Source organism: Triplophysa rosa, linkage group LG4 (genome assembly GCF_024868665.1).
Source record: "Triplophysa rosa linkage group LG4, Trosa_1v2, whole genome shotgun sequence".
NCBI lineage: Eukaryota > Metazoa > Chordata > Actinopteri > Cypriniformes > Nemacheilidae > Triplophysa > Triplophysa rosa.
In genome coordinates, this window is record NC_079893.1 from 22,950,914 (window position 1) to 22,978,614 (window position 27,701).

At 42.7% G+C, this 27,701-nt stretch overlaps 2 protein-coding genes across 6 annotated transcripts; both read left to right on the forward strand.

Annotated features, from left to right (window-relative positions):
* The first annotated feature begins 2,783 nt into the window (after positions 1-2,783).
* Positions 2,784-7,096, forward strand: LOC130552421 (sterile alpha motif domain-containing protein 9-like). Of its 3 annotated transcripts, none has more exons than XM_057330683.1 (3): positions 2,784-2,841; positions 3,879-4,015; positions 4,165-7,096. In XM_057330683.1, exons 2-3 carry the CDS (start codon positions 3,971-3,973, stop codon positions 6,043-6,045), a joined length of 1,926 nt encoding a protein of 641 aa, XP_057186666.1. In that variant the 5' UTR covers positions 2,784-2,841; positions 3,879-3,970; the 3' UTR covers positions 6,046-7,096. The 3 variants fall into 3 exon arrangements, with proteins under 3 accessions (XP_057186666.1, XP_057186664.1, XP_057186667.1); XM_057330681.1 differs by lacking the exon at positions 2,784-2,841 and adding an exon at positions 2,858-3,008; XM_057330684.1 differs by lacking the exon at positions 2,784-2,841 and having other exon boundaries at positions 2,858-4,015.
* Positions 7,097-14,123: 7,027 nt separating this feature from the next.
* LOC130552424 (GTPase IMAP family member 4-like) lies at positions 14,124-19,395 on the forward strand. 3 transcript variants are annotated; one of them, XM_057330688.1, is made up of 2 exons: positions 14,124-14,538; positions 17,737-19,395. In XM_057330688.1, exons 1-2 carry the CDS (start codon positions 14,532-14,534, stop codon positions 18,597-18,599), a joined length of 870 nt encoding a protein of 289 aa, XP_057186671.1. In that variant the 5' UTR covers positions 14,124-14,531; the 3' UTR covers positions 18,600-19,395. The 3 variants fall into 3 exon arrangements, with proteins under 3 accessions (XP_057186671.1, XP_057186672.1, XP_057186670.1); XM_057330689.1 differs by lacking the exon at positions 17,737-19,395 and adding an exon at positions 15,194-16,282 and having other exon boundaries at positions 14,127-14,538; XM_057330687.1 differs by lacking the exon at positions 17,737-19,395 and adding an exon at positions 16,292-17,613 and having other exon boundaries at positions 14,401-14,538.
* The last annotated feature ends 8,306 nt before the right edge of the window (positions 19,396-27,701 follow it).

A 27,701-nucleotide genomic window follows, 5' to 3' on the forward strand; every position in this document is an offset into this window, starting at 1 on the left:
CCGGACTTGTGACCACCGGCTTGGCGGCCATGGCGGCTGGAGTCTCTGGCTTGGCGGCCATGACGGTTGGAGACTCTGGCTTGGCGGCCATGATGGCTGGAGACTCTGGCTTGGCGCCATGACGGCTGGAGACTCTGGCTTGGCGGCCGTGACGGCTGGAGACTCTGGCTTGGCGGCCTTGACGGCTGGAGACTCTGGCTTGGCGGCCTTGACGGCTGGAGACTCTGGCTTGGCGGCCGTGACGGCTGGAGACTCTGGCTTGGCGGCCATCTTGCAAGCAAACTCTGGAGAAGCAGCCATCAGCACAGGGCTGTCCAGCATCAGTGTGGGACATGCAGGCTTCCACGACTGACCTGATTCCATGACCCGCAGAGCCTGAGGTCTACTGCCCCCCAAAGAAATATTTAGGCGACGCTTCCTCCTCAGCCTCACCCATGGTGAAGGGAGAGCCACATGACAACAGTGGTCAATAAATCCAGCCAAGGACCCTCGAGGACCATAACGGGATATTATGCGTTGATACTGATCATGAAGGCTGTCACAAAATAGCTCTATTAATACACAGTCTGGATACTTTTATTAATGGGAAATGTCCAAGAAAGTGTGTACATGGTCCTCGAGGGAACTTTTACCTTGGCTGAGACAGGCTAATCGAACTGCTGGATCCATTGATTGGTCAATCATTATGTCACGTACTGTATAGCAGCAGGGAAAACAGGCGAGCGGATCCATGTGCAGTAAAGTTCTTTTAATCAATTCACAAAGTGAGTATAATCCACAATGGAACACGGCAGGGTGACACAAGGCATAACAAACAACAACGATCGACAAAGCACAACTGAACAAAGGGGCAATATACAGTATATACACAAGAGAAGAGACAAACATGAAATAAGACACAGGTGAAACCAGTTACAATAACGAGACACAAGGCATAATGGGAAATGGAGTCCTACAAAACAAGCAAAAACACAGCGCACTATGGCGGCCTCAGATGGCTAACAGAGGTGCCAGCCACAGGACATGACACATGTAGGATTAGTCTCATTTATTTGACATGGGAGGTTTTTAATGTCAACATGACAGTGAAAGGTTGACATCTGATATTTATAAAATACACAATTGTTAATTGTATATGTTGTTCTAGCAATGTTTGTTCAGACAATGTTGTTCATCTTTCCCCAGCTTCAACTTTAGTCCTACATGTAAACATCGCTTTGCAGACTTCGTTAGCTCATTAGACAAAATGTTAAATGCTCTCATATTTGTAATTTGCTTTGAATAAAAGCATCTGCTGATTGAATAAATGTACATTTATTGTATATGTTCTGTACAGTATATTTAACAGTATATATTAACAAATAACATGTTTACACCATGTTGTGCACCAAACAAAATGTAACAGTTCACCAAAAATTTGCAAAGTATAGCAGGTTGTTCCAAAATAGAAAAGTGTATTGGCAATAAACCTTTCACTGTTGCTTTTCTAGTTCTAAACAACAGAAGGTTGGATTCTGGTCATATGGATTCTGTGGACATAATCTCTAATTTTATCCTTTTAAATTTAAAAGAAAAATAGCTTCAATTCAACTGAAGGACCTTAAATTTAGACTGATGTCACAGTCCTGTCTAGTACACTGTCTGCCTCCTGGTGTTTTACTCGGCCGGTTTCTCCAGTGTTCCCCCTTGGAGTCCATTTCCCATCATGCTCCGGCACCTGTCCCGTGTCTGCAATCCGTGCACCTGTCAGCAATCCCCTCATCACCCAGAGTCTGTTTATACTCACTGTGTTCCTTTGTTCTTTGTCTCGTCTTGTAAATGTAACTACTTGTATATCCTGTTTATGTTTATTAAAGGGTTGACTTTGGAATTTACCTGCTTGTCCGTTTTTCTACCGTATTACTGAGACTCCAACTAAATAATAACAATCATGATTTAAAATATTCAGGTCTCTAGGCTACACAAAATATATGCAAAGATAATGTACCCTTGCATGTTTTATTGTTACACTATATAAGGAGAACATTTAGTAGAAAAATGTTTCTGAAACTAGGGGTGGATTTAAAATAGCAAAGGGGACATTACTTTGTTGTGTGCACACAGTAAACCATGCCAAGAAATAAAGAGCCAAGATGTAATGGAAGGTTAGAAAACACGATGACTAAAAGCAAAATCCAAATGCAATTTAACACTGTCCAAGATAGAAAATAATCAGGAAATGCCATGGATAACCACAAGAACACAATCATTTCACAATCAACCTCACAAACAAATACTGCTAACAGTGGGATTCATATATACATATTAACATGGAGTAGCAAGGCACAGGTGCAAACAATCAGGACGGGGAAACAAGAACAAGACTACAACAGGAAACAGAAAATGGACTTTAAAGAACAGGAAGTACAAAATATTGGTTTACAAAATATAGAAAGAACAAACAGGCAGACGTACAACACAAATGCAGAAATTTAGAGTGGAAAGTGGAAAAGGTGTCTTTCTTTAGTAATAGTGAAGTGAAGCACACCCATACTCTTTCATACCCATTTTTCCACCTGACTCTTTCTCAAGATGACTAAAGGCATGTCAACATAAACATGCATGTGCTGTTTAGTGACACACTTCCTCAGAACTTATGTAACCTTTACTTTTGTCTTAGGAGCATATGATTTTTCAATATGCAATATGTAATTATTAAACAAGTATGTGATGAATACATATATGAGCATTAATAAATAAAACAAACAAGACTTTCATGTTAAACAGGATGTACGTCATGTCAACACGTGATCTGTTAACTTCCCTTTTGACGCCAACTTAAGAACTTAGCACAATTGAGAGGTAAGTATGACTTTCATTGGCTGTGGACGGTATGAGATACGACATTAAGTACAAAAAGATTAAAACTACATGTGCAGTACAGTTACAGTAAATGTGGCACACAATATGCAAACGCGACCCAGATCTGTGCATGTTTGAAAGGGAATGCAGACAGACAACGTGTTGCTGTGTGTAAAAGTGTTTTGAGCTGTGAATGGCGCTTCATTCTCTGTGCTGTTACAAGGTTTATTATCTCATATTGATTTAGCTTAGTATAAGCTGCAAATATGATTGCACATACGAATGGTTCGATACAGATAATTTTAAAAGACGTAAACAACACTGAAACAGGAAGTGCTTCTGGACAAGTGTTGTTTACATTTTACAAAATTGTCAATACTGTTGGTGCTTTTTGTAAGTTACATTTCACTGAAATTGTACATTTTTGTTCTGATTATTGATGCATAAATAAGCGCATTGCAGTGTTGACTGTTTTCCTTTTAAAACTTCAAGAAAGTTTATGAGGAGTACTGTGGTATTTATAACATGCATATAATAGCAATAGATTTTTATTGCCGAAGTCGTCAGGATTTAAATGATCTAATGTCAGTTAAGCAGTGGTTTCAGTGTTTATTTAGATTTGTAAGGGATAATGCACTGCCAGCGATATAATGCAAAATAAACTGTCAAAAAAAAGTCAGGGTGATCAAGACACAAAGCTTTATCCTGCTTATTACATGACAACTTACATCAGGAGTATATTATTGAATATGAAATATAGATTTAAAATATTTATATTAAAATTAATGTAGACCTTCCATGTTTCCTTTTGATTTTGAGGCAAGACACAATATTCATATTTAATCATTTGTAAATGTCAGCTCATATATGTTATTATAAAGTAGCCATTTTTATTTTTAATTTTCATGTAATAAACTGCACTGGTAAAGATAACCCTCAGTACGTGTGTTATTAGTTTTTAGCGGTTGTTACTGGGTAATAACGTTGCGACGTGCCAATCAAATCAAGTCTAATACTCCCATATATTATATTTCCAGTTCTCAAACCTGATTGGGTGGGAGTGCAGCTATTGGACTACAACAGGACTAGAACAGTTTGCTGTGTTGAATTACTTCACAACCTTGGAGCCATGGCGAAGTCATCAATGTCCTCAGAGGATGCGTCACAAACACAGGTAATAGCACATGCTCAGTTTTTCAGACAGCATCTAAAAGTGAGTCTACTTTGACAGAAAAGTTTTAACATAGATTATTGTGCTTTTGGGGTGAATGGGCAAAAAATGTATCTTTGTCTGAATTCTTCTGGGTATTTTTATTCTTTCAGCATGCAGAATGTTCACCAAACAATGCTATAGCAGACAAAAGCACAAAACTGAAGAAACTAGAAGACTGGACCAAAGAGGATGTCCGTCATTGGCTCATGGATATAATCAAAGTCCCTCAGCAATATACTGATATACTTTACAAGGAGGACGTTTATGGAGCTGCTCTTATTTTGTTTGATAAAAAAGACTTTCTAGATGCTGGTTTAAAGCATGGACCTGCAGTTCAAATCCTTAAAAACATGTCTCAGTATAAAACATCTTCAGATGTTTTGAAGAACAGTGCCATACCTACAGCCGAAATACCTACCGATGGATCTAATGACCATGAGATAACCCCAAAACTCAGCATTCAAGAAATTCTTTCAAGTGTCCAGCAAAGGTCACTGCCCTTAGAGGAAACACCAAAATATACAGAAAATGAAGGGAAGACCTTGCATGATACCTCAAGATTTCAAGAAGAACAGGATGACCTCCAATATAAAGCAGGAGGGACAAGTAGTGCTGTGACTGAGACAAAAGAAAATCTGACTACCTTCGCATCAGAAACGAGGACAAATAAAATAGACGATTGGACCAAAGAGGATGTCCGTCATTGGCTCATGGATGTAATCAAAGTCCCTCAGCAATATTCTGATATACTTTACAATGAGGATGTTTATGGAGCTGCCCTTATTTTGTTTGATAAAAAAGACTTTCTAGCTTTTTTAAAGCATGGGCCTGCCGTTCAAATCCTAAAAAACATGCTTCAATGTAAAACATCTTATGATGTTTTAAACAACAGCGACAAACCTACAGACACAGCTTCATTAGGAGAGCCAACCACAGCCAGAAGACCTACCAATGGTTCTAATGGCCCTAAGATATTTCCAGAACTCAGCATTCAAGAAAATAAGGATGGTATTACAAATGTCCAGCAATGGTCACTGCCCACAGACGACACACCAAAATATGCAGTTGATGAAGGGAAGTTCTTGCATGATACCCCAAGCTTTCAAGAGGAGAAAGACAAAAAAGAAGGCGGAGTAAGATGTACACAATCAACAAAGTTGCCACACTCCACAAACCCAGAGAACTCACTGAACAGTTTAAAGGGTGCTGTGATTCGTTTGTGTATGCCTCGGCCTTTTGATGAAAGCTGCCCAACCTTTGAATACACACAAAATGAAATCCTTCCTCCTGAGACTGGCCCAAGCAATCTTATTGACCCTGTGCACGAATACAAACTCATGGCAAACACAGAGAATGCTTCAGAAGAGGACGTCCTCACGAAATTCACAGATGAAGTGTTCTGGTTTGCTGCAGGGAGCATGAATACTCGAACAAATGGAACTATCCATTTTGGAGTTGGGGACGAGCCACTGTACACACATGGACAAATCATTGGAATATCGGTGACATCACTGAATAAATACATAGATGCATTTTATAAGTGTCTCAAAGTGCACTTTACAAATCACACTAGTATTGTAATGAGATGCATTAGGCCTCCTAAATTCTTTAAGGTAAAATGTCCAGACAACATCGATGTGGACAAATGGGTCATTGAGGTTGATGTTGTCCCTATGTATGATCTAACTGGGGAGAAATTGTTTTACACAACAAAAGACAAGAAGAGGAGAAATTCAAAATGCCTTTTTTTTCGTGATGGTGCGAGCACCACCAATTATGCTCCAGAAAAAGGTCCTAAAAAGGAAAAGCAGACAGAGAAGAATTTGAAAAATCATGTGAAATTATGGGCTTTATCTAGAAAGTTAGCAGAAGAGAGATACAGTAAGGTACAAGCACGGCTAATTGGGGATGAACCTGGAGGGAATCCATGCCACCTCCCTAGCTCAGCTCAATTATCAGGATCCACCTCCTATGCCTTGGTCCCATCTTGAATCCATCCATCTCTGCTCTGTTTCTTGTATTTTTGTTCTTGTGTTTCGGTTTTCTGTTAATTGAGTTCTTATTTAATGTAATAAGCTCCTCCCCTGTTTCCTTAGTTACAGATTCTTACTTTCACCCATTTCTAGTTCAGTCCCCCCTTTTTGTCACAGAGCTGTCACGACCAAGGTGTCCAAGAAAACCCAAGTGCAGGGCAGTGGTGGTACGAAAGACAAGACTTTATTTACAAGGGGGACAAAACAAAACACCCACGATGGGGTAATACACGGACACGACTTAAATATGAAACTGAAAAATAAACACTTCCCTCAAGGGGGCTAAACCAAGGGTACTAAATAACAAGACTAAAGATTAGACAGGAACCAAACTAAATAACAAACATGACACAAGATCGAACTAACTAGAAAATGAATTAAACAAGGCAGGGCAGTCAAACAGGCTGGATCAGGAACAATATAACAGGACAGAATAACAATAAACAGGCAATATCAAAACTCACAAAGAATGTACGACAAACAAGGAAGAACAACGTAGTACAAACGAGCACAAGACAATAGACACGAGGGCATTTTAAAGGATAACTAACAAGAGAGATAACAATGGGCAGGTGAGGGTAATGAAACACAGGAAGCTAAACTAGGAAATGAGAGGGGCGGGGCCAAAAACGAGACCAGAGAGAATGCACATTATGTTGTGGCCGACAATAATATGTTTCTCTCCACACAAAACATGAGGTTCTGTCATGGTTCTGCCACTAGGTCAACAAAAGCAAGACAAGATGGAACATAACCATGACACTTTTCTTCTGGGTATTTATAACCTTGGTTTAGTCCGGTTCACTGTCAGTCTTGGTCTTGGTTAGGTTGGTGTGGTGTGGTGTTCTCAGTTTATGTTCTCTTGTTTTCTAGATTACTTATTAAAGTGTATTGTTACAACCCCAGGTGATTTAGGGGTATAAGGGTAGTAACAATAAATAAAGATTTTAGTATTATGTGTGTGTGTGTGGCAATTAAATGACAGAACAAAAAAATAAACTGTGCAAAAAAGGTGACTTATTATTGTAGTGTGTATGTGTATCCAGGTGATGACGTGCTATTTTAACAATATTTACAGTATAGTAGACACACACAAAAGGAGAAAAGGGACACGAGCGGCACCAAAAGGAAAGTAACGTATTAACGTAACTAATGAAAAAAGCTAAGCAGATAAATCTTCAGCATCTCAAGATTGCGGACCTATACTACTTACCCAAACACAAAACACACAGAGGGTGGCGCTCGCTTCTAGCCTAGTAAATCTAACAATTCGTAATGTATGTCACGTGATGTATACGCTTTTCGCCAACACTGAGAGTCACAAACAACATGAATAACAAAACGGGTGACTCAAAATCGAATGGGAAAAAACGGAAACAGGGTAACATATAAAACAACGCTACAAGGACTATAAAGAACAACGTAATGTAATAATGATATTCAAAATAGAAATAGAACAGTGAACACAACCAAAGCTGGCATTGTGGTGGTCTTATGAAGATGGTGCTAAAAGATGCCGGACATGAACAGCTTGCGGTAAGTCAAACTAAGTCATACATCTGTGTTTTGTTGGCAATAGGCATGTATGTGCATAATGTAAAAAATACGAAGGGATTAATGTGATGATGAGTTGCTTCCCTTCGAAGATAGACGTATGCAATACTACTGTATAGGCACTCAAGATTAATATGAGATTGGCAGAAACTGTCTGTGATACGTATATCTTTAAATACATTGAGAAATGAAAGTCCAATGGGGGAAGGGAAGAGCAGATTTAGATACAAATCTGTTTGGTTAGAATATAAAAGAAGAAATTAATTGGGTTAACAAAAATGAGCACCACCAACAAATCAAAATTCCTTCAGATTTAAATTCAAGTTTTTTTCAAAAAGTCCTTCTTAGACAAAATAATGTTAGTTGATATTCTTTAAAGAAACTAAGGCTGCGTTAACATTTGTCATTAACATGTGACCTGTATCTGGATGTTGTCCACACACACATCGAAAAGACAAGTGTAAAAGCGCTTCTCTTCTCTTCTCTTCTCTTCTCTTCTCTTCTCTTCTCTTCTCTTCTCTTCTCTTCTCTTCTCTTCTCTTCTCTTCTCTTCTCTTCTCTTCTCTTCTCTTCTCTTCTCTTCTCTTCTCTTCTCTTCTCTTCTCGAGTATATGTAGCTGGTTAAAAAGGAGTTAGTTTGTTGTGTTGGCAGTACCCTCTTCTGAATTCAACACCTCTTTTTTTATTTATTTGACTTTGTGAATAAAAACTATTTCTTTGTACAACAAATTGTTTTGTTGTTGGGTTATTTGAATATGTTTCTGGGTCTGGAGACAGGTAGTTTGTCCCTGTTGTTTCACACTCATTCACCACCATCTACACTTTTTTTGCTGTTGTGTTTTCCCGTAGACCAATTAGAAAATCGTAACAAATGTCCTCAATCAGAAAAACATACAAAAAAACCCAATTGGTCTCTTGAATACTCTGGTCAGTAGCTCAACCAATAAATTCAAGTAATGAGATCCAAAAAACTGTCTGGACATAGGCCCCAGTTAGGCAATCCTCCAGGGCCCGTATTCTTAAAGCTTCTAAGAATCCTCTAAGAAAGCTCTTAATTTAGCTTAAAAACTTCTACGTAGGAATCTTAGCTTAAAAGTGATTCAAGATCAATCTGAGAGCAACTCTGAGCAAGTAAAAGACAAAAACTTTTATCTTAGTGAGGAGGCGGGGCTGACCCCGTTGCTATGTCTTTTGAAGACTGTGATTGGTTGGTTGGCCAAGAAGGAAAAAAGAGCGCTTTTAAGTATAGGGTCATTAGTTTGAAATTGCACATCTAATTTTTTTCTGTTTTACCATACTCATGCACACACACATATATTGTTTATTTTTTATTTACCGTGCTGTTAATGTCAATGTATTTGATAGAAAACGAACAGTGACACAATACATTTCTGTAAGTGCTGTAATTGTTTGTGTGATCCCCATAGAAGGTTGTGACAGAACCAAATCATCTCTGCTGCAGAGCTACATTTCTCCAGTTGCTAAATATGTTCATGTAGTGATTTCTTCTATTTCTGGTGCTATGGCATTTCGGCGCTGTCTGGGAGATGTTAGCGTGTCTCTTATAGGATCGGTCACAAACATCTAATGTGTTGTGTTTTATTAACTCACTGTCATTCAATTCAATGTCATTTTAAAGTAGCTATACAAGAAAACCAAAACCAAGATAATCAAAAGTTGAACACACACACACAAAAAACAATAAAATAAAAAATCTGATAAACCTTAAAAGTAATATGGAAATTGTCATGCATTGCAACACATTTCTTATCACTTTTCGTGTTTCTTCCATTTTCTCTGCTGCTAAAGAAACTCTTAAGTCTCTTAAAAGTCCTCCTCCATACTCCTAAATTTTGGGACCTTAAGAGTTCTTTTAAGGGTTAAGATACTTTACGAATTACTTTCTTCTTTACTAGGATCTTTTCTGTAATTCTAAGGGGAAACGCCCACATTTCTAAGAATTTTTACAAGAGAGACTCGAGAGTAATCTCTCCCCTTCCACACTGAAAGTGTATGTAGCCGGCATTGCCGCTCATCACGACCCAGTTGCTGGTAAGTCTTTAGGACAGCACAACCTGGTCATTAGGTTCCTAAGGGGCGTGAGAAGGCTGAATCCACCTCGTCCGCCCTGTACCCTCTTGGGACCTTGATGTGGTCCTGGCGGGCCTCCAGAGGCCCCCCTATGAGCCCCTCGGAGATGCCACTCTTTCTCACCTCATGATGAAGACGGCTCTCCTGATGGTGCTCGCCTCCATCAAGAGGGTAGGGGACCTACAAGCATTCTCCGTGTCCACAGATTGCCTAGAACGGCTACGTGCCCAAAGTTCCCACAACTCCCTTTCGGGACCAGGTGGTGAACTTGCAGTCGCTCCCCACCGGGGAGGAAGACCCAACCCCATCCGTGGTTGTGTCCAGTACGCGCATTGCGCCTCTACTTTAACCACACGCAGAGCTTCAGGAGCTCTGAGCAGCTCTGTTTTGGAGGTCAGCAGAAGGGGAGGGCTGTCTCCAAACAGAGATTGGCGCACTGGATTGTGGATGCCATCACTTGTGTACCAGTCCCAAGATCGCCCATGCCCACTAGCAGTGGAGCTCACTGAGAGCTCACTCCACCCGGGGTATAGTCTCCTCGTGGGCACAGGCTCAGGGCGCCTCTCTGGCAGACATCTGCAGAGCTGCAGGTTGGGCTATGCCTAACACCTTCGCAAGGTTCTACAGCTTCCTCGTAGAACCAGTGTCAGCTCGAGTCTTGCATGGCAACAGGTAAGACCAGCGGCCGGTGGGGCATACGCCTGCGAAAGCACCTTCCCCCCTTCCTTCTAGGGGGGTCAGCGTGCTATTCTCACCTCCCTTCTTCCCCCACTGGGTGAAGAACAGCTATTCCATCCATCACTAAGCACCTCCTGCGGGTGGGCTGGGCACGACCCCCTTAGGCCGGGTACCAGCTGAGTTATCTACCACATAGCTCTAACCAGACCTAGTGCTCCAGACGTAGTAACCCCCCAACCGGGCGGTTCCGTCTGATGTATCCTCATGATTGGTTCCCACCTTGGTAACTCATGACCTTCCCTAGGTGCACCTCCACCTTGCGGCACTTCCTTCAGTCCGCACATTCCTCCCATGAGTTCTCCCCTGACGGCGAGACCATGTTGGTGTGTCTCCACTAAACTCCTCCCTACGGTAGGAAGTGGTCTCTGTAGCGCGTTCCCCCACTGAGGAAATAGCGCTTACCCAGTGGCCCTTATGGTGCCGGGCAGCTTCTTGCTGTTAGAGAAACAAGGCCTCCACCTGTGAAAGCCGGTGGCAGGGGCTTCCCACCTTTCAAAAAGCTCTGGGACCCCCTACCCATCCACTGGACGGTTACAATTTCGCACTAGCGCTCATGTCTGACACGGCCAGGCCAGTCACCTTTGCCTCGCTAGAGATTGTGACGCGGCACAGTGCCGTGGCGTTTTCCATAGGAACCCCATCTGTCGGTTCGACACAGCATCGAGAGACCGACAGAAAGGGAACATCTTGGTTACGGATGTAACCTCAGTTCCCCTTCAGTCAGTCTCTCGACGTTGTGTTGAGAGACAGACTGGGGTTTGCTCTTGAGAACCTATCATCTCCGATAGGAATTTAATACGCCAATGGGCTTTGGCGAATGGCACATGCACACCAGTCCCCGCCCCGTGCAGCTAATCGTTGTTAGTTCCGAGCATCTGAGGAAGCTGAAGAAGGCTAGTGTGAACATGGCGTCGAGCATGCGTACGTTGTGGATTGAATGGTAGCCTTGCAGTGTAAATGCATTTAGTTAATGGCTCCAGGGTGATTGGTTTTCTGGGGTCTGGGCTGGGCTCTTTCAATGCCTTTGATGAGTATCAATGTCTGAGAGCTGGCTATTGCTGGGGAGGGTGAGCCATACAGTAGATGTGTTTGTGAATTTTGTATTGCCACTTAGGTACCCTTTAATGGAGCTGCCTGGAGGTTTTAAGAGGTGCTGAGGAGCTGAGGTCCAGAGCCAGGGCGTTTGGTGGGATGTCATCGCAGCGGCAGATGCCAGCGTGAAGGGAGGGCGGGCCTGAAGAAGAAAGAGGAGGAAGGGAGGTGGCCGCTGGAGCCGAGAACGGAGGCAGACTCACGCTTAGGTCAGCTCCTTGGGCAAGGGCAAATGGAAGGTCTGGTTGTGATCAAATGTAGTCTCGTGTAGCCGGAACCTGATATTGAAAATATGGGGACTTGTTCGCTTTCTGGCCGGGGACCGCCCAAGAGCCCATATGACTTGCAGGTATGCGATGATGTTCAGTTTTGCATGGCAAAGTTTGTTAGCATAGAAATGTCACTGAAACTTAAGTGAATGCACAAGGTCTGTTTTGCAAAGGTTAAAATGACCATTACGAGTTTATATTGCTCGTGATGAAGTATTGTGTAGGTGATACTTGTGCTTGCAGATGGAGTATAGCCAGCGTGTGTATGATGCCTAGCTGTATGCGCGAGCACAGAGACGCGGAGAGTGAGCATGTTACCGTCACTCAAACATTCTCATTAAAATGCTGTTATATCTTCAAATTGCTGTGCAACACAATTAATGACACCAGAGTTAACATTTGTGGCTGCGGTCATGAGTCAAAGATGCAGTTTTGTTCGGGTTGGCAGACGAGAGACGAGGGAGACCTTGCTGTTACCGGTCGAACCGGTCGAATATACTGATGCATACCGCTGTTTGTGTTAACTTAAAGGCTGCATGCATTATTTTGAATGGGAATGGCACGCTATGTAGAAAACGTATGCCGCTGGATGATACAGACAGATTTTAGTTAACCAGCAGTCACTTTTGGAAGGGCTCAACTGACGTTAGCTGAACAGTACGGGTGCCGAGGAAGTGCACCCGTGCTAGCCAGCGATACCTCACACTTGATTGCAGCAGTGTCAATGCAGGGTGAAAGAGGATAAAGCTAAATGTATTTTTCAAATTGAAAGATTGTACTCACCCAGCTTCTTGCGTAACAGCGTGTTCGGAGGTTCAAACACAAGAAAAACTTGTTTATAAATGATAAATAGTAAAGTATCGGTAATGAGGCATGGAATTCGGGTTGATTAGAGCAGCGGTTCTCAATCCTGGTCCTCGCGGACCCCCGCTCTGCATATTTTGTGTTTCTCTCTTGTTTAACACACCTGATTTAAATCGCCAGCTCGTTAGAAGAGAGCTCAATGAATGAATCGTTCCGATTGACGTGCTCCCTGACCAGTGTTCATTGCTCTCTACTCACTGCACACAGGAAATCGGCTGAAGTTAATTTAAGAACACGAACACAGCGTCCTCACACAGACAAAACCTACTACGGAAGTTTGAAGGGTTATTTAACCGTAATCTTGAGATTTGCGTAGTCACGCTTAGTGCCCTTTGGATGGAACAGCCCATTTCGAACTGGAATTATGGCAGAATATCTAGTGATGTTTACTTCGCAGGGCTGTTATGGGCATATTGAACAAACCTCCGAAGTGGTAGGAGAAGCATACAACATATGCAGAGCGGGGGTCCGCGAGGACCAGGATTGAGAACCGCTGGATTAGAGTGACTGCATGGAATGAAAGATTTAATTGTTTCCCCCAAGATGATTGTTTCACTTTGCAGAAGATGAGTGTACAGCCATTGAAACATTAATGTATTGGCATTGGTGTACCGTTATTGAATTGGGTCCAATTCCGGCAATCTTGCGAGCAAGGCTAGCATATGTTTACAGATGCCGACATCTGACCACTCATGTCCTGCTAGCAGCGAGCTATCGTTAGCAGCGAGCTAACGTTCCGGCAGCAATTGCAACTAGGAATGAACGAGGTGATGAGCGCAAACGTAAACAAGCGGGTATACGGAATCACTTCCAGAATCTGCGGGGAAGATACATCTGGAAATGTTGCTTTTACGGATCGGTCCTGCGGGCATGCTGCGTGGCTGCAGCGCTTTTAAACTCCGTAGGATCCCTTGAATACCTTGAATTTCTAAGGGATGGAAACACATGACATAGTAACTTGTTGCAGCTTCGTTTGTGAAAAATGAAAGAAGCGGCACCAAAAACATCACTGCTTGAATCCCTAAAATATAGAGGGATTAATTAAGATCTATGTGACGACGGAGGCGTGACGAGAGCCGTGGTAGGAGGAAGCGGGGCCGGTGGCGCGAGCGTTAATGAGTGTCAGCTGGCGCCACACCGGCCTCGTATCTCTCACGGAGGAGATCGGAAGCACAAAAGGACGAGCGACAGGAGGATACGGCGAGAGAGGACTGGGCCCAGACATATTAAGTTTTATTCATGTTGGTGTGGCCGGCAGTCGACCGTGAGGTGGCTGCCGGCCTTTTTACTGCTGGATTTTTGTTTGTTTATTTTTGATTAAAGTTTATTGTTGAATGTTCGCCGGTTCCCGCCTCCTTCCTTCCCATTTATTGAGCTTGCTACAATCTAATTATATTTGCTTGAACTTTTGTTATATGGGGTGGTGAAACTAGTTTGTCAACTTCTACAAACATACGGAACAGGTTAGTACCTACAGTAACCCCAGAAAGAAAGAAAGAAAGAAAGAAAGAAAGAAAGAAAGAAAGAAAGAAAGAAAGAAAGAAAGAAAGAAAGAAATTTAATACATGAAGAAAAAAAACTTTTTAAAAGTTTATGTTGAATTAAATTCAAGTCGTCATTTTCATGTCCACTCTCTAAATGTAAATTTGAATCCAAGGTGTGGCCTTTCTTGTTTGCGTATTTGCCACAGCACATTTCATATGGGAGGGTTATGAGAGACAGAATATAAAGAGACTCAGCATTCTATTTTATTGCATTAAAGGACCATAAATCTTCAGTGAAGTACTTTAAACAAGTACTTAAACTTCAAACAAATATTTTTTGAGGATTTGCACAATGGAAGGTAATATATTATGTTGGCTTTGTATTTTTTCATTAAAAAATAATAACATTGCATTAAGGGTTGAAATATATATATTTTTAAAAAATATTTTTGAAATAATATATGTAATAATATTTTTTAAAAGAAACATATTTTAAATAAAAGACATTTGTTTTTAATATATTATTATTGTATTGTAGTAACAAGACAATAAAGTATAGCACTTTATGTATTTATTTCTTCAAAAAATCATACATAATGTCAATAATAACACTAAACAACACTAGATTTTAATACATGGTGAACTTTTTTATATTGTGCTCTTTTCCCGTTTGCTAAACATGTAAATGGATAAAATATATATTTTTTTATTTTGTGCTCCACTCATGGTATAAAATTCATGAAACAATTATAACTATCAACTATAACATTTGTTTAAGGATTAAATAGAATTATTGAAGATGACAAAAACCTCTGTACTGTTCTTTGTTCTTATGAGGATTAATTTAGGATTTCAGAAAACTATAATGAAACATTCCCATTTTCAGTATCACTTGAATGCACGTGGCTACTTCTTCAATATTTATCCTCATCCAAAAGTCTGACAGAAGAGCATTTTACTTCCACCCACACTAAATGTGAATACAGATGTAATACTGTCCTTGTCCTTTAACAGCACAGATGAATCTGAAGAGTAGTGATGCAATAAGAATCGTGCTGATTGGAAAAACTGGAGTAGGGAAGAGTGCAGTAGGAAACACCATCCTGGGAGAGGAAAAGTTTGTTTCAGATCTGTCTTCCTCATCTGTGACTACAGAATGTGAAAAAGCCAGAGGATGTGTGAGTGGCCACATGGTAGCCATTATTGACACTCCAGGTCTTTTTGACACTAAAGAGGAAGATACTGAGACTGAGCGCAAAGTTAAGATGTGCGTATCGTTCTCTGCACCAGGCCCTCATGTGTTTCTTGTGGTTGTGCAACTCGGGAGATTTACAGTGGAGGAAAAAAATACAGTGGAAAGAATACAAAAGATCTTTGGTGAACAAGCATCAAAATACATTGTGGTGTTGTTCACTCATGGAGATCGGTTGAAGAGGTTGAAGACAAGGAAAAACATTCATCAGTTTGTTAATGACAGTCCAGATCTGATGAGGTTCATCCAGGCCACCAGTGGACGATATCTTGTTTTTAACAATGAAGTAGAAGATCCAAACCAAGTTGACTTGCTCTTTGACCAACTGGATCAGCTTCTCATTATGAATGGTGGAGAATATTACACAAATGAAATGCTTCAGGCAGCTGAGAGAACAATTGAGGAAGAAAAGCGAAGGCTTATGCTGGAAGAGAGACTAAGTGAAGAGGAAGCACGAAGCAAAGCAGAAAGAAATAACAATTTTCTGAAAGCTGGTTTGGCTGTGGCAGGATTAGGTGCAGCTGCTGCTGTTGTTGCAAAAGCCTTTTTTTGATTAAGAAAAACTCTCAATGGAGATACACATACAGTATGTGGTTAGCTTGATCTGTATTAGAAAAACAATAATTTGCATTATATACTGTAAGCCTGTATAATACTTTTTTACTGGGTCGTTCTGTTTCATTTGCTGGTACAATACAAAACTAATAAACATGTCAATAAAAATCTTTTGCGGTTTGGTTACATTTTTCTTGAATCACACAACGTGCTCACAATGTACAAAGCTCTGGTTGAATATAACAACCTGTTTGTGAGTTTATTTCCTATTGAACAAATGAGCTATGAAGTTCCATTCTTTTCAGGAATGAAGGAGCATCTTCGACTGATTCTGGTTGGTCTTCAGGGAGTTGGGAAGAGCGCTGCAGGAAACACCATTCTGGGCCGAGAAGAGTTTGAGTCTGACATCAGTCATACCTCCCTCACATTAAAGACTGAGAAGAGAGAAGCTAACGTCTGTGGAAGGATAGTGACTGTTGTGGACACTCCCGGTTTGATAAACAGTGATCAGTCTGATATAAATGTGGAGGAGGAGATTCAGAGAGCTTTGTCTCTGTGTGAACCAGGACCTCACGCTTTTCTGCTTGTTATTCAGTTGGGTCGATTCACTGAACAAGAAAGGCAGGTTATGGAAATCCTGCATGAGATGTTGTGTTCAAATGTGAATTTGTTCACAATAGTGCTGTTTACTTATGGAGACAAGCTTAAGAATAAAAGCCTAGACCAGTTTGTCAGGGAAGATAAAAACTTGCAGAAACTGGTTCAAAAATGTGGCTCTCTATATCATGTGTTCAATAATACTGAAAGTGAAAACACATCCCAGGTCAGCGAGCTCTTTGACATAGTAGACAGTCAGCTGAGAAAGAGGAAGGATGAACCATATTATGTTAAGAAAACTATGGAGCAGAAAAACACATGGATTGAACGACTGTTCTACATTGCTGCTGCTGGAGTCATATGTTTAGTTTGGCAGTACTTTAAGGCATCAACCCAAAGTGAAATACAGCCAGTTTATGCTCGCACTCAAATTGATGATATAGTTCCAACAAACATGGAAAAAGATGTTCCTCAAAGTACAGCGATGTTGGAAATGTTTCAAGGATTGTTCCAAAAGGAGAACAAAGTTTACTGGTTAGTTGGTGCAGTAGGCCTGCCTCTGTTTTTTCTTTTGCGAAGACTGGTGAGGAAATGAATAAGCACTTTTATTTGAACGGGGTTCAGCAACCAATAAATCTTCTACAGGCAGCACATGCATACACAAAGATCTGGTGACATCATACTGTAGAATATTTTGAAATAAAAATTGTCTGTTTGAAAGGCGTAAATGATTTAAATGATGTCTCTGGTAAATATTCACATAATGTAAAACACATAAATACTATACTGACTTTTTAAGCATGACTGTAGTGAATGCTGGCTGACGTTAAGGGAAATGTATTTTATATTTGTTCAGTGATGTTGTAAAATAAAAAAACACAGAAAAATGTGTCTTTTTCTTCTTGAGAATTCAAGATGGATTGAATAAACTATTTTAAACCTAAGGAATTGCAGTCCTTACAGGTTAGCACTATATTGATACGTGTTTTATAGTTTTATTCTAAATCTGACAACTTAAGCATGACAATTCTACACCCGAATGTACCTTATGTATAGGTTATGTTTTCTGATGAATCATAAACATGCAGTAATCTCTATACAAATTTACAGTGATAAACCATTATGACAGAATTTGTTTATTGCTTTCAAACAGCTCAAGAGCAGCAGATTTCATGTGCTGAACTCAGGATAGTCCTCCTGGGAAAAACTGGAGTTGGAAAAAGTGCCACTGGAAACACCATTCTTGGTCAAGAACGTTTCACTGTTAATTTATCAGCATCTTCTGAGACAAAGGTTTGCTGGAAAGATACAAAACAGATTAACAACACAAGAGTTTCTGTTATCGACACTCCAGGACTGTTTGACCCCAGTTTTACTATAGAGGAGATGGTGAGCAGAATCAAGCTGTGTATGCCTCTTTCTACCCCCGGTCCACATGTCTTCTTGTTGGTGCTTCAGCCTGGAAGTTTCACAAAAGAAGACCAAGACACACTGGAGATCTTTCTTCAGATCTTTGGAGAAGATGCAAGTAAACACACCATGATTCTGTTCACACATGGAGACAAGTTTGTAGGGAGAAATGTCCAAGAGTTTATCAGCAGCAATTCAGACATGGAGAAGCTCTTTGAGAAATGCCAGATGCGATACCATGTGTTTAATAATGAAGATGAGGATACTGTGCAGGTCAATCAGCTTTTTGAAAAAATAAACCAGATGATTTCTGAGAATGGAGGTGGATGTTATACCAATGAAATTCTGGAGAAGGCAGAGAGCGCAATTCAAGAGGAGACACAGCGAATCTTGAAAGAAACCGAAGAGCAAAGATGCAAAGAAGTAGAGGCATTGAAAACCAAGTATGAAGCAGAGGATCTGACACGAGCTGTAATGAATTTGTGGGAAAGATTTGAGAGGGAGGCAAGAGAGAGAGCTGAGAGAAACAACTACTACTTCAACACAATCGTAGAGTTTTTATTCAGTACTCTTGAAAAGTATGTAATGAAAAGATTTGCTAAATGAATGACTTCAAATATTATTTGTATGTACATTTTTAAACAAATAATAGAATTTTAAAGTTATTACCAAATAACTAGTCTCTTTCCAACTACATATACCATGCGTTTATATTTGAGTGGAGGTTAGTAAAGTACCAAAGTGATATGTGATGTTTTTTAACTGTGGAATGAAAAACTACTACTTTGTGATTTAATTTATTTCTAGAAAACAGTGAATGAACATATCTTGACATTTACAATAATCTTGAGCAAGATTGAACCCAGTGACTTTATTTAAGACCATTTAATGTGCAGTGCAAATACTGTTTAAAATATGTTTATTGTCTTTTTTAAATATCTCTCAATGTAACCCCATTCAACATACCACTATTTTTTTTTACAAAGTATGCAAATTGCATGCTTTTCTTTGTGTTTTTCATTTATATTGTAAATATTTATATTACTCAAATACATAAGACATTACATAAGTCAGGCGTTCATAATCACCTAAACATTGTTAATTAATGTAATATAAACGTTTCTTATTTTCAATAATATCATGTCTACCTGCATGTATACAAAGGACTGTTAGTATTACTATCCTTCCTATCCTGTTTCAATATTTGTTCACATGTTGCAATAGACTTTCACATATCATCTGCCTACTTCATTATGGTTTTTGTCTGGCTGTTTGGTTCCATAAAGAACTTTTAATATCCACTGAACCTCTGTTGCACAAAATGTTATTGTGATCGAAAGACAAAAATTTGAAAGAAATGTAATTGTTCTTTTCTTTAAGATTGTATGACTTCAAATAAAGACAACAAACATTCACTATTCCCTGTTTTAACAAGATATTATTCAACTTTGTTCAGACCTGAACAGGAATGCAGACACAAACAATACATTTAAATCACAAAGCAAAAATTAAATAAAGTTAGACACACCTTGTTGCACACTAGTTTATTTTTAGCTTCTTTATTTCATTTCAGTAGGCCAACACCTTGAACAAAAAAAAAACTAGCTTCAGTTACTAAAGTTCCAGAGCAGGTGTACAATCACTGTATACAATCACTGGCTAACATCAAGAAAATATTTACTTTGAGTGTTACACTCAATGAATTTCTGTGTCCTGACCATAGACCGTTTAAAATATTGGCGACACGCTCCCATTCACATCCATAGTGGAAAAATCAAGCCAAAATGTCAGAGTTATGACCACTGTCACTGATGTAATTTGGAGCCAGAGTCTGCGCAGTAGTGAGCATGAAGTGGAGTGTGGTATCAGGTCCCGCCCATATTCCCTGATGACTCAATCGTAAAGAAATCATGTTACCACACCCCTTTTTATAACATCTTATAACTAACTAAAAGCAAACCTATTAAAAAATGAACACTTGGACATAAATGTGATAAAAACTGACTAAAATAACAGAAAACATCTTTGGAATTTTTTTTAAGTGTAATTGGATTTTATAGATTGGCTCCTGTCCTATTGTCATAGTTGTGTTCTGTTTTGTTTTTGTTTTCTATGTTCGTCTTTGCCTGAGTTCATTATTAGTTAATTATCTCCTCACCTGTTTCTGTTTCACTTGATTACGTTTCCCCATGTATTTAAGCCCTGTCTGTTCACACCCGGTTCTGGCAGAAGAGGGCATGTGCAGCCCTTCAGACACAGGCTGTTTCTCAATTCCAAGAACGCAAAGAACGGACTTGTGTTCTCGTGGAGACCGGTCTTGTGAGGGAGCCTCTGAAGAACGAACTGGGATGGATGCACCGCAGTGACTTTTGCGACTTCAAGCGGGTTCCGTACGTGTGCAAGGCTGCATTCGATGCATCCTTGATATCGAGAACACATCCAGGTACATTCATGCATTTTCTGTTCTTGAGTTCTTGAGTACTGGAACAGGACTTTGACAGTTATTGATGACGTAGAGCGAGAACACGACGACACAATACCGCAGAAGAACGACTATTGAGAAACGGCCACAGTGCTTCTAAATTCTTATTTGCGCATCTTCATTTCCTTTCCTTGTGTTTTAGGGAAACCAATGGAGCAAGGAAAATGCGCGAGGACAGAGTGAAATGGCATATCCTCTGTCTCTTTAACATCACTTCAAAGCGTCGTAAATTAATGACGACCGTACACACTGCATAAAAAATAAAGTAAGATTCACTTAATATGACTAGGTGTTATAATCCCACTATTTCAGCACAGTTTAATTGCCCAATATGACATTTCCCACACCTTATGCATGACAGGGGGAGCAACAATACGTGCCAACCACTATACGTGCCAACCCTTTGGCTAAGGCTGTTCTAGCCCCACTGGCACTGTTAATGCATGCTCACTGCCCCGGTCCTGTATGGCATAACATTACGACACATTACCAAAATCAACGCAACCATACGCGCCAACCAGTTGGCTAAGGCTGTCTAGCCCCAATGGCACCATTAATGCATTCTCAGTGCCCCCGGTCCCATATGGCATAACATTACAACACATTTCCAAAACCTTAATGCAATCATACGTGCCACTCCGTTGGCTAAGGCTGTTCCAGCCCAACTGGCACCGTTAATAAATGCTCGGTGCCCCCGGTTCCGTATGGGGCATTACAAAACACAACATTACAACACACAACACCATTTTATTACGTGGTCATTTGGCAGCCCATATTGTGTCCTTCTGTTTCAACCACAGCCAGTGGCTGCTTCTCTCAGGAACAGTGGCAAGTTCTTTGACTACCCTCTGTTGGGCCTGTCCTCTGACCCCACTTCCTTAGGCAGCCTTGTAGTGGAATTGGAAACAAAGCCCCTGCAGCCCACTTCCACCGGGAACACATTTGCTGTCCAGCCCCGATCTTCAGCCTACGCTGCGAAGTTGGCATACCAGAGATTCTTTCTTTCAAATGTTTCATTAATAGCCTTTTCCCAAGGTACAGTCAACTTAACCATGATGACTGTCCTACTGGATCTGGGCCACAGAACCATGTTCGACTGCAGATTGGTCGCTGCGATTTCCAAGGGGAAAGTAAGTCTGTGGTTTAAATCAAGTCGCATTTCCCCATCCTGGGTTATCCCCAGACCTGAATCTGGGGATAAGGGCTTGGCCCGCTTTTTCTGACCCTCCCGAATAAAGGGTTGCCTTTTTAGCGAGTTAGCCTGGGCGTTTTGGGGGATGGCATTTGCTGCCACTCTCTTGGTCTTGGTCACTTTAGTACTTGATTGTGTATCTCCCTCTATGTCAAGCTCTTCTTACAACCCACAAGAATATGTTTAAGATTTGCTGGAACTGCACATAGGTGACAGGCTGGATCCTGTCCACACCAAACATGCAGATTTGTTGGTGAGGGCAGCATATCATATGTAGCTCTTATGATAATACTTAGCCTGTTTGTTTCCATACTCCACAGCTCACTCCAAGTGACTTTGCTCTGTTCAATACCTTCCCATCTCATCCAGCAGCCTTTCTGGGCTTGAGAGAACACTCTGGCACATCTACTTGCTTCCTTTTGACGCAGAACTTCCTCCACCACCAGGTGACGCTGTTCCTTTGGTGTAGCTTTTCACCATGTGGGTGTGGTTGATCCCAAACCAAGTCCCCCTCTGCCATATTGAACTTGTCCCATGATGTCCCTATGTCTGAGGGCTGCCTTCGCATCTGCTACTGCTGTTACTGGGTTCCATTTCTTCCCTGTCGCTACTGTTGGAGCAGCATCTCTTACACAGTGATCACAGGATTTTTTGAGCATCATCTCCAACCTTGTTTTTGTGCTTTTATATTCCTCCACAAGGCTTGAAATGGGAAGAGAGAGAGAGCTCCATTCCCGTACAGCCCTATGTTGCTAAGGCATCTTGGTAGCCCAAGCCATTTCCTCACCTGTGTACTCACCAATCTCTCCAGGTTCTTGTCGTGAGACACCGTGAGCTCATACATTGAAATTGGCCACATCAGGCATGGCAATAAGCCAAATCGGAAAGCACCAGAGTTTCAGCTTCCCAGGAAGAGCTGTAGTATTGATTTTCTTGAGTCCACTGACTGTCTCTTGCCTGAGTTGTTTGGCGTCTTTAAGGTCTGCGGTGTACCACCATCCAAGGCTTTTGATGGGCTTGTCCGTGACCGTTGGCATAGGTTCGCCCTTTATACAGAACCTGTCATTGGTTAGCTGGCCCTTGACAATATAAATGCTGCGGGATTTGCAGGGTTTGATCTCCATTTGTGCCCAACTAATTTTCTCCTTTAGCTTATCCAGCAGCCGCTTTGTACATGCTTTCGTTTTGTGATAGTTGACATGTCATCCATGTATGTTGCCTATTCTGGAATGTGGAAGAAGTCAAAGGCTGTCCACAGCAGCTTATGTGGCACTGATCCAAATGCATTGGCAAAATCTAGAAACACCACATGCAGGTCTTTCTTCTCCTTTTTTTCCATTTGCAACTGGTGCCTGAGGATGTTAGCATGTTCAAAACATCCAGAGAAACCCCCTATGCTAGAGCTGAAGATCTTTGCCCAAACCCGACGGACCCGACGTGACCCGACGGGTTCGGTCGGGTTCGGGCTTAATTTCTATCATTTTACACGGGCTCGGGCCGGGCTCGGGCTTGCGCGGTAAATGAGCGGTCATGTGATGCGTTCCGATTAGCTCGACAAATATGCAAAAATGGATGCTGAGGGTTGCAACACATTCTCACTCCCGACTCGTCACATATTTATGCTCGGTCAGCGCCCTTCGGCGTCACTTTTGAACGCGCAGGGTACTCCTTTGACGTTGTTTTTCGACGTGAAGGGCACGCGAATTTCACCGTCATTATGAAAATGTATATAAGATATAATTTACAATGATGATGTTTCGGGGTTTAATTTAAGTTTAATGGCCAGGATAATGGCATTTACATGACACTATTCAGACAGTTTGAGCAAGTAATGTTTATTGAATGTTTAAAACAGTTTATTTATCGTAATATAAAACACATAATACAAGCAGTCACAATGTCGTTCAAAAATACAGATATTCCAAGGGTACCAACTCGAAATGATCGAATTGTATGAGGAACAGATGCGAAAGCGATCACCGTCCGCCGTAAATCTCAAATCCAGTGAAGAACGATGTTCAAAATTTGCCGCCAGAGGAAGTTACGTCAGCTTCGATGCCATTGGCTTTCCCGTGTCTCGTGTCCGATCGCGTCATTTCGTTGGCTTTGAACGTGAAACGGTATTGGCTCCCGCAACCGACTGCATCTAGCTGTTCCGGTTTATCTTTTGAATGGGAGCCTCAGCCGAGTTCATGTATTCACGGACACGCACGGCATCTCCATTGTAATGTTATCGTAAGGCTTTGGTGCAAAAAGGTATGCGAAACAAGTTGTTTGTTTTATTTTGTAATGCTTTTGGTCAGTTTGTGTAATAAATACCTGTGACTGTACTTTTATTCGCATGTTGTGTTTTATATGGCTGAGAAGTGGTTAGGGTTAGGTTTAGGGTGAGGTTGGGGTTAGGTGCTACAAAATATTAAAACCATAAATAATTATGAAATGCTAAGAATTGCACGCATCTCGGTCTGGAGCATTTAGAAAACAGCAACGCAGTTCCCTGTTCGTCGAAAAACAACGCCAAAGGGGTACTCTGCGCGTTCAAATGTGACGCCGTGGGGCGCTGACCGAGCGTAAATATGTGACGAGTCGGGAGTGAGAACGGGTTGGCTGCGGAGGTGAAACGGAGGCTTGCCTCTGGCGATTACGTTTTGGTTGCACCAGCAACTAAAGCAAAGTCTGAGGTGTGGAAAAGTTTTGACCATGTGCATAATGAGAATAATGAGCCAGTGGGATATGTGAGATGTTACGATGTTACAGAGGACTTATTTATTTCTTTGTTCCAACATCCAAGTGGCCTATAGCCTACGTTAGTCATTAATAAATTATGTTAAAACATGTATAAATGACTCATTCTTGACAAAAAGCTGTATGCGTGCGCACATTTGAATAGCCTAATGTCGGGCTGTAAACAGGTTCGGGCTTTTAAAAAGCTGTCAATCAAAATGTACTTGTCGGTCTCGGGCCGAATTCTGTCGGGCTCGGGCACTGTCGGGCCTAACTTTTAAGGCCCGATTACAGCTCTACCCTATGCCTGCCTTCTGCACTGAAGTGTCGATTAAGTTGTTACTCTTCAGAAATGCTGAGAGTCTATTGGCCACAACCCTTCCACATTCAAGAGGCTAATTTGGCAAACTAGTCAATAGTTGAGGAATTTTTCTACTTGGGGGTCAGTATGCCTCCTGCCCTCCTCCAGACATTTGGTATCACCTGCTTTTTCCATGCCACAGCCATTAATCTCTAAAGGTACCTCAACACTCCGGGGGATTTCTTGTAGAGCCTGTATGGTATACCGTTGGGTTCAGGAGCTGAAGCTGATCTTGCCCGTTTTACTGCACTCTCATCTTCACTCAATTTAGGGGCGTTTTGTCCATCTGGTGTTCTGATAGCTGAATTGGTGGCATGTCCTCTGGAATGGAGATTGGCTCATGCCTCTGATTGTCAGAATACGTTTTCCGTAGGTGTTCCTCAAGATCTGTTATAGATACTTTAAGGGTCCCAGTTTTCTCCTTGCTAAAGATGCTACTGACGAACTTGTAAGGATCTTTGTAGAAAGCGATCCTGGTTCCCAGGATCCCAGAGGGGAGCGCCTGCAGGTTCACCACCTGGTCCCGGAAGGGAGTGGTGGCAACCTTGGGCATGTAACCGGGCCGATTTATAGGCACCCATGGGACACGGAAAATGACTGGAGGTCCCCACCCTCTTGATAGAAGCGAGCGCCATCAAGAGTGCCGTCTTCATCGTGAGATGAGGAAGACTGGCATCTCTTAGGGGCTCGACAGGGGCCGTACCAAGGAACTGTAAGACCACATTAAGGTCCCAAGAGGGTATGGAGCGCGGTCAAGGTGGATTCACCCTTCTTGCGCCCCTAAGGAACCTGGTGACCAGCTCATGTTGGCCGAGAGACTTACCCTCCACGAGATCGTGATGAGAGGCAATAGCGGCTACATACACTTTCAAAATGGATGGGAGAGGTTACTCTCTAGGTTCTCTTGTAGGAAGGCCAACGCTGGCCCGATCAAACAATTCCGTGGGTTCTCCCCGCGGGAAGAACACCAGGACCAGAAGAGACGCCACTTATAAGCGTATACACACCTAGTGGTGGGGGCTCTAGCCTGCAGGACGGTCTGTCTGACCGCCGGCGGCAAGCCACTCAAGGTCTCCTCGTCCCGTCCAGGGGTGCAGCCCCCCACCTTTTTTGGGCACTATGAAGTACAGGCTGTAAAATCCGGAAGACATCTCGGTTAGAATGACGGGTTCGATGGCACCTTTCACCAGAAGGGCGGCAACCTCGTCCCGAAGCATGGGAGCGTTCTCCCCTCGAACCGAGGTGTGGAGAATGCCCCGAAACTTGAGCTGGCGCCTGGTGAACTGGATCGCATAACTGAGACGGATCGCCCTCTCTAGCCAGCGTGACAGGCTGGTGCACTCTTGCCAAGCGCCCAAGAACCATGACAGCGGAACCAGAGGGACGATCTGCTTCACCGTGCTGTGAGAGGCTGGTTTGGTGATTGACAGAGCGGTCACCTCGCATGGGGCTGAACCCCTGGGAGGTTGACGGCTCTGTTGACTTACCTGCTTGTTGTTGCTGACCATCGCAACGTCCGGTGGAGGTTGTGGCTGGCAACTTGGTCCGTCCAAGACACCGTCGAGTCAAGGATGCTGTGGAGGAAGAAAACCCAGGGAAAAACTCTCTTTCTGTGAGAATGTTGCGCCGCTCCCAACAGGGCACGTGCCGTGGCCCGAAGTGCGAGGTCAGTGGCCGTGCATAACTCGCTCATGCGAGTTGGGTCTGCTAAATCCCTGAAAGACCTGGAGGACAGCCATAGCGCGGGAGCGGCCTGTCCTGCAGCATTGTAAGCCTTCGACACGAGTGTGGAAGAGAGCTTACATGCCTTGGATGGAAGTCTAGGTCGACCCCCTCCAGGTGGCAGCTGTCTGCGGGCACAGGTGCACCGCAACTGCACACTCCACCTGGGGGATGTCGACATAGCCTTTGGTCACCCCACCATCCAGGGAAGTAATAGCCCCCGAGCCCGCTAGCCGGGAACGCGCCGAGAACGGTGCACCTCCTCATGCGCCTCCGGAAAAAAGGGCACCGGGGCGGTGCGTGGCTTCTGACCATGCTCCGACCCCAGAAACCACAAATCCGGCTGCCCGGGCAAGCATGGCTGACATCAGCCTCATCTTGAGCTCGACCGCCCTGGGACGGGAGCTCAGAGAGGTCTTACGCATCTGATGCCAGGAGGTAGCTGTCCGATGCTATGACAGAGAGTTCTTCCTCATCTCTCTGTAGAGTCTGCCTGCTATGGGACGGTCTACCGCCGCCCATCGGGGACGAGCCAGTTGAGCGTGCTGGGTATGGGTGGTCCGCGAAGCCAAAGCTGACAGAACCACATCCATAGGAACCCCCAAATCACCCCCGCTGCTCGCCGAAGCGGTCGACCTTGCCGAAGCAGCAGTCGAACTCGCTTGGGAAGCAGACAGGGTGGCGGCAGCGTTCACAAAGAACGTAGCCAGTTGTGACCGCATCACCTTAAGCGCCATGTTCTCGCAGATGGAACATGCCGGATCGACAAATCCTGCCTCAGCATGCTTGACCCCCAAGCATGTGACGCATGTGTCATGCCCGTCTGACTCAGGGATGAGTCTGTCACACCCAAGGACACAGCTGCGAGACATGCTCGCAACTGTGAGAAATTTGCTCTATGAGGTCTGTAGCTCTCTGCCAAGACGCCCAGGGGAAGTCCGCTGCTCTTTGTCGTAAATCCAGCAGTAGTGAAGAGTCTCAAAGAGATAATGCTTGACAACATATGCCACGCAGGTTCCGAAGAACAAAGGATGAGTGAATGACCGCTGCCTTCTTCCTTTTATACCCGTATGCACGGGGCGGGGACTGGCTTGCGTGTGCCATTCACCAAGCCCATTGGCATTTTAAAATTCCTCTCAAACCCCAGTCTGTCTCTCAACACAACGTCGAGAGACCGACTGAAGGGGAAACCTGTATATCCTAGCTCACTCCTCAGAAAGCCTCCTC

What these genes read in the sequence shown, in the direction of transcription:
- LOC130552421 (XM_057330681.1), top strand. Translation starts at nt 2,933, where the DNA reads ATGTGGCACACAATATGCAAACGCGACCCAGATCTGTGCATGTTTGAA. An exon ending in CAGACAGACAACGTGTTGCT is followed by an intron (nt 3,009 to 3,878) that starts GTGTGTAAAAGT and finishes TTATATTTCCAG; the next exon opens with TTCTCAAACCTGATTGGGTG. An exon ending in AGGATGCGTCACAAACACAG is followed by an intron (nt 4,016 to 4,164) that starts GTAATAGCACAT and finishes TTATTCTTTCAG; the next exon opens with CATGCAGAATGTTCACCAAA.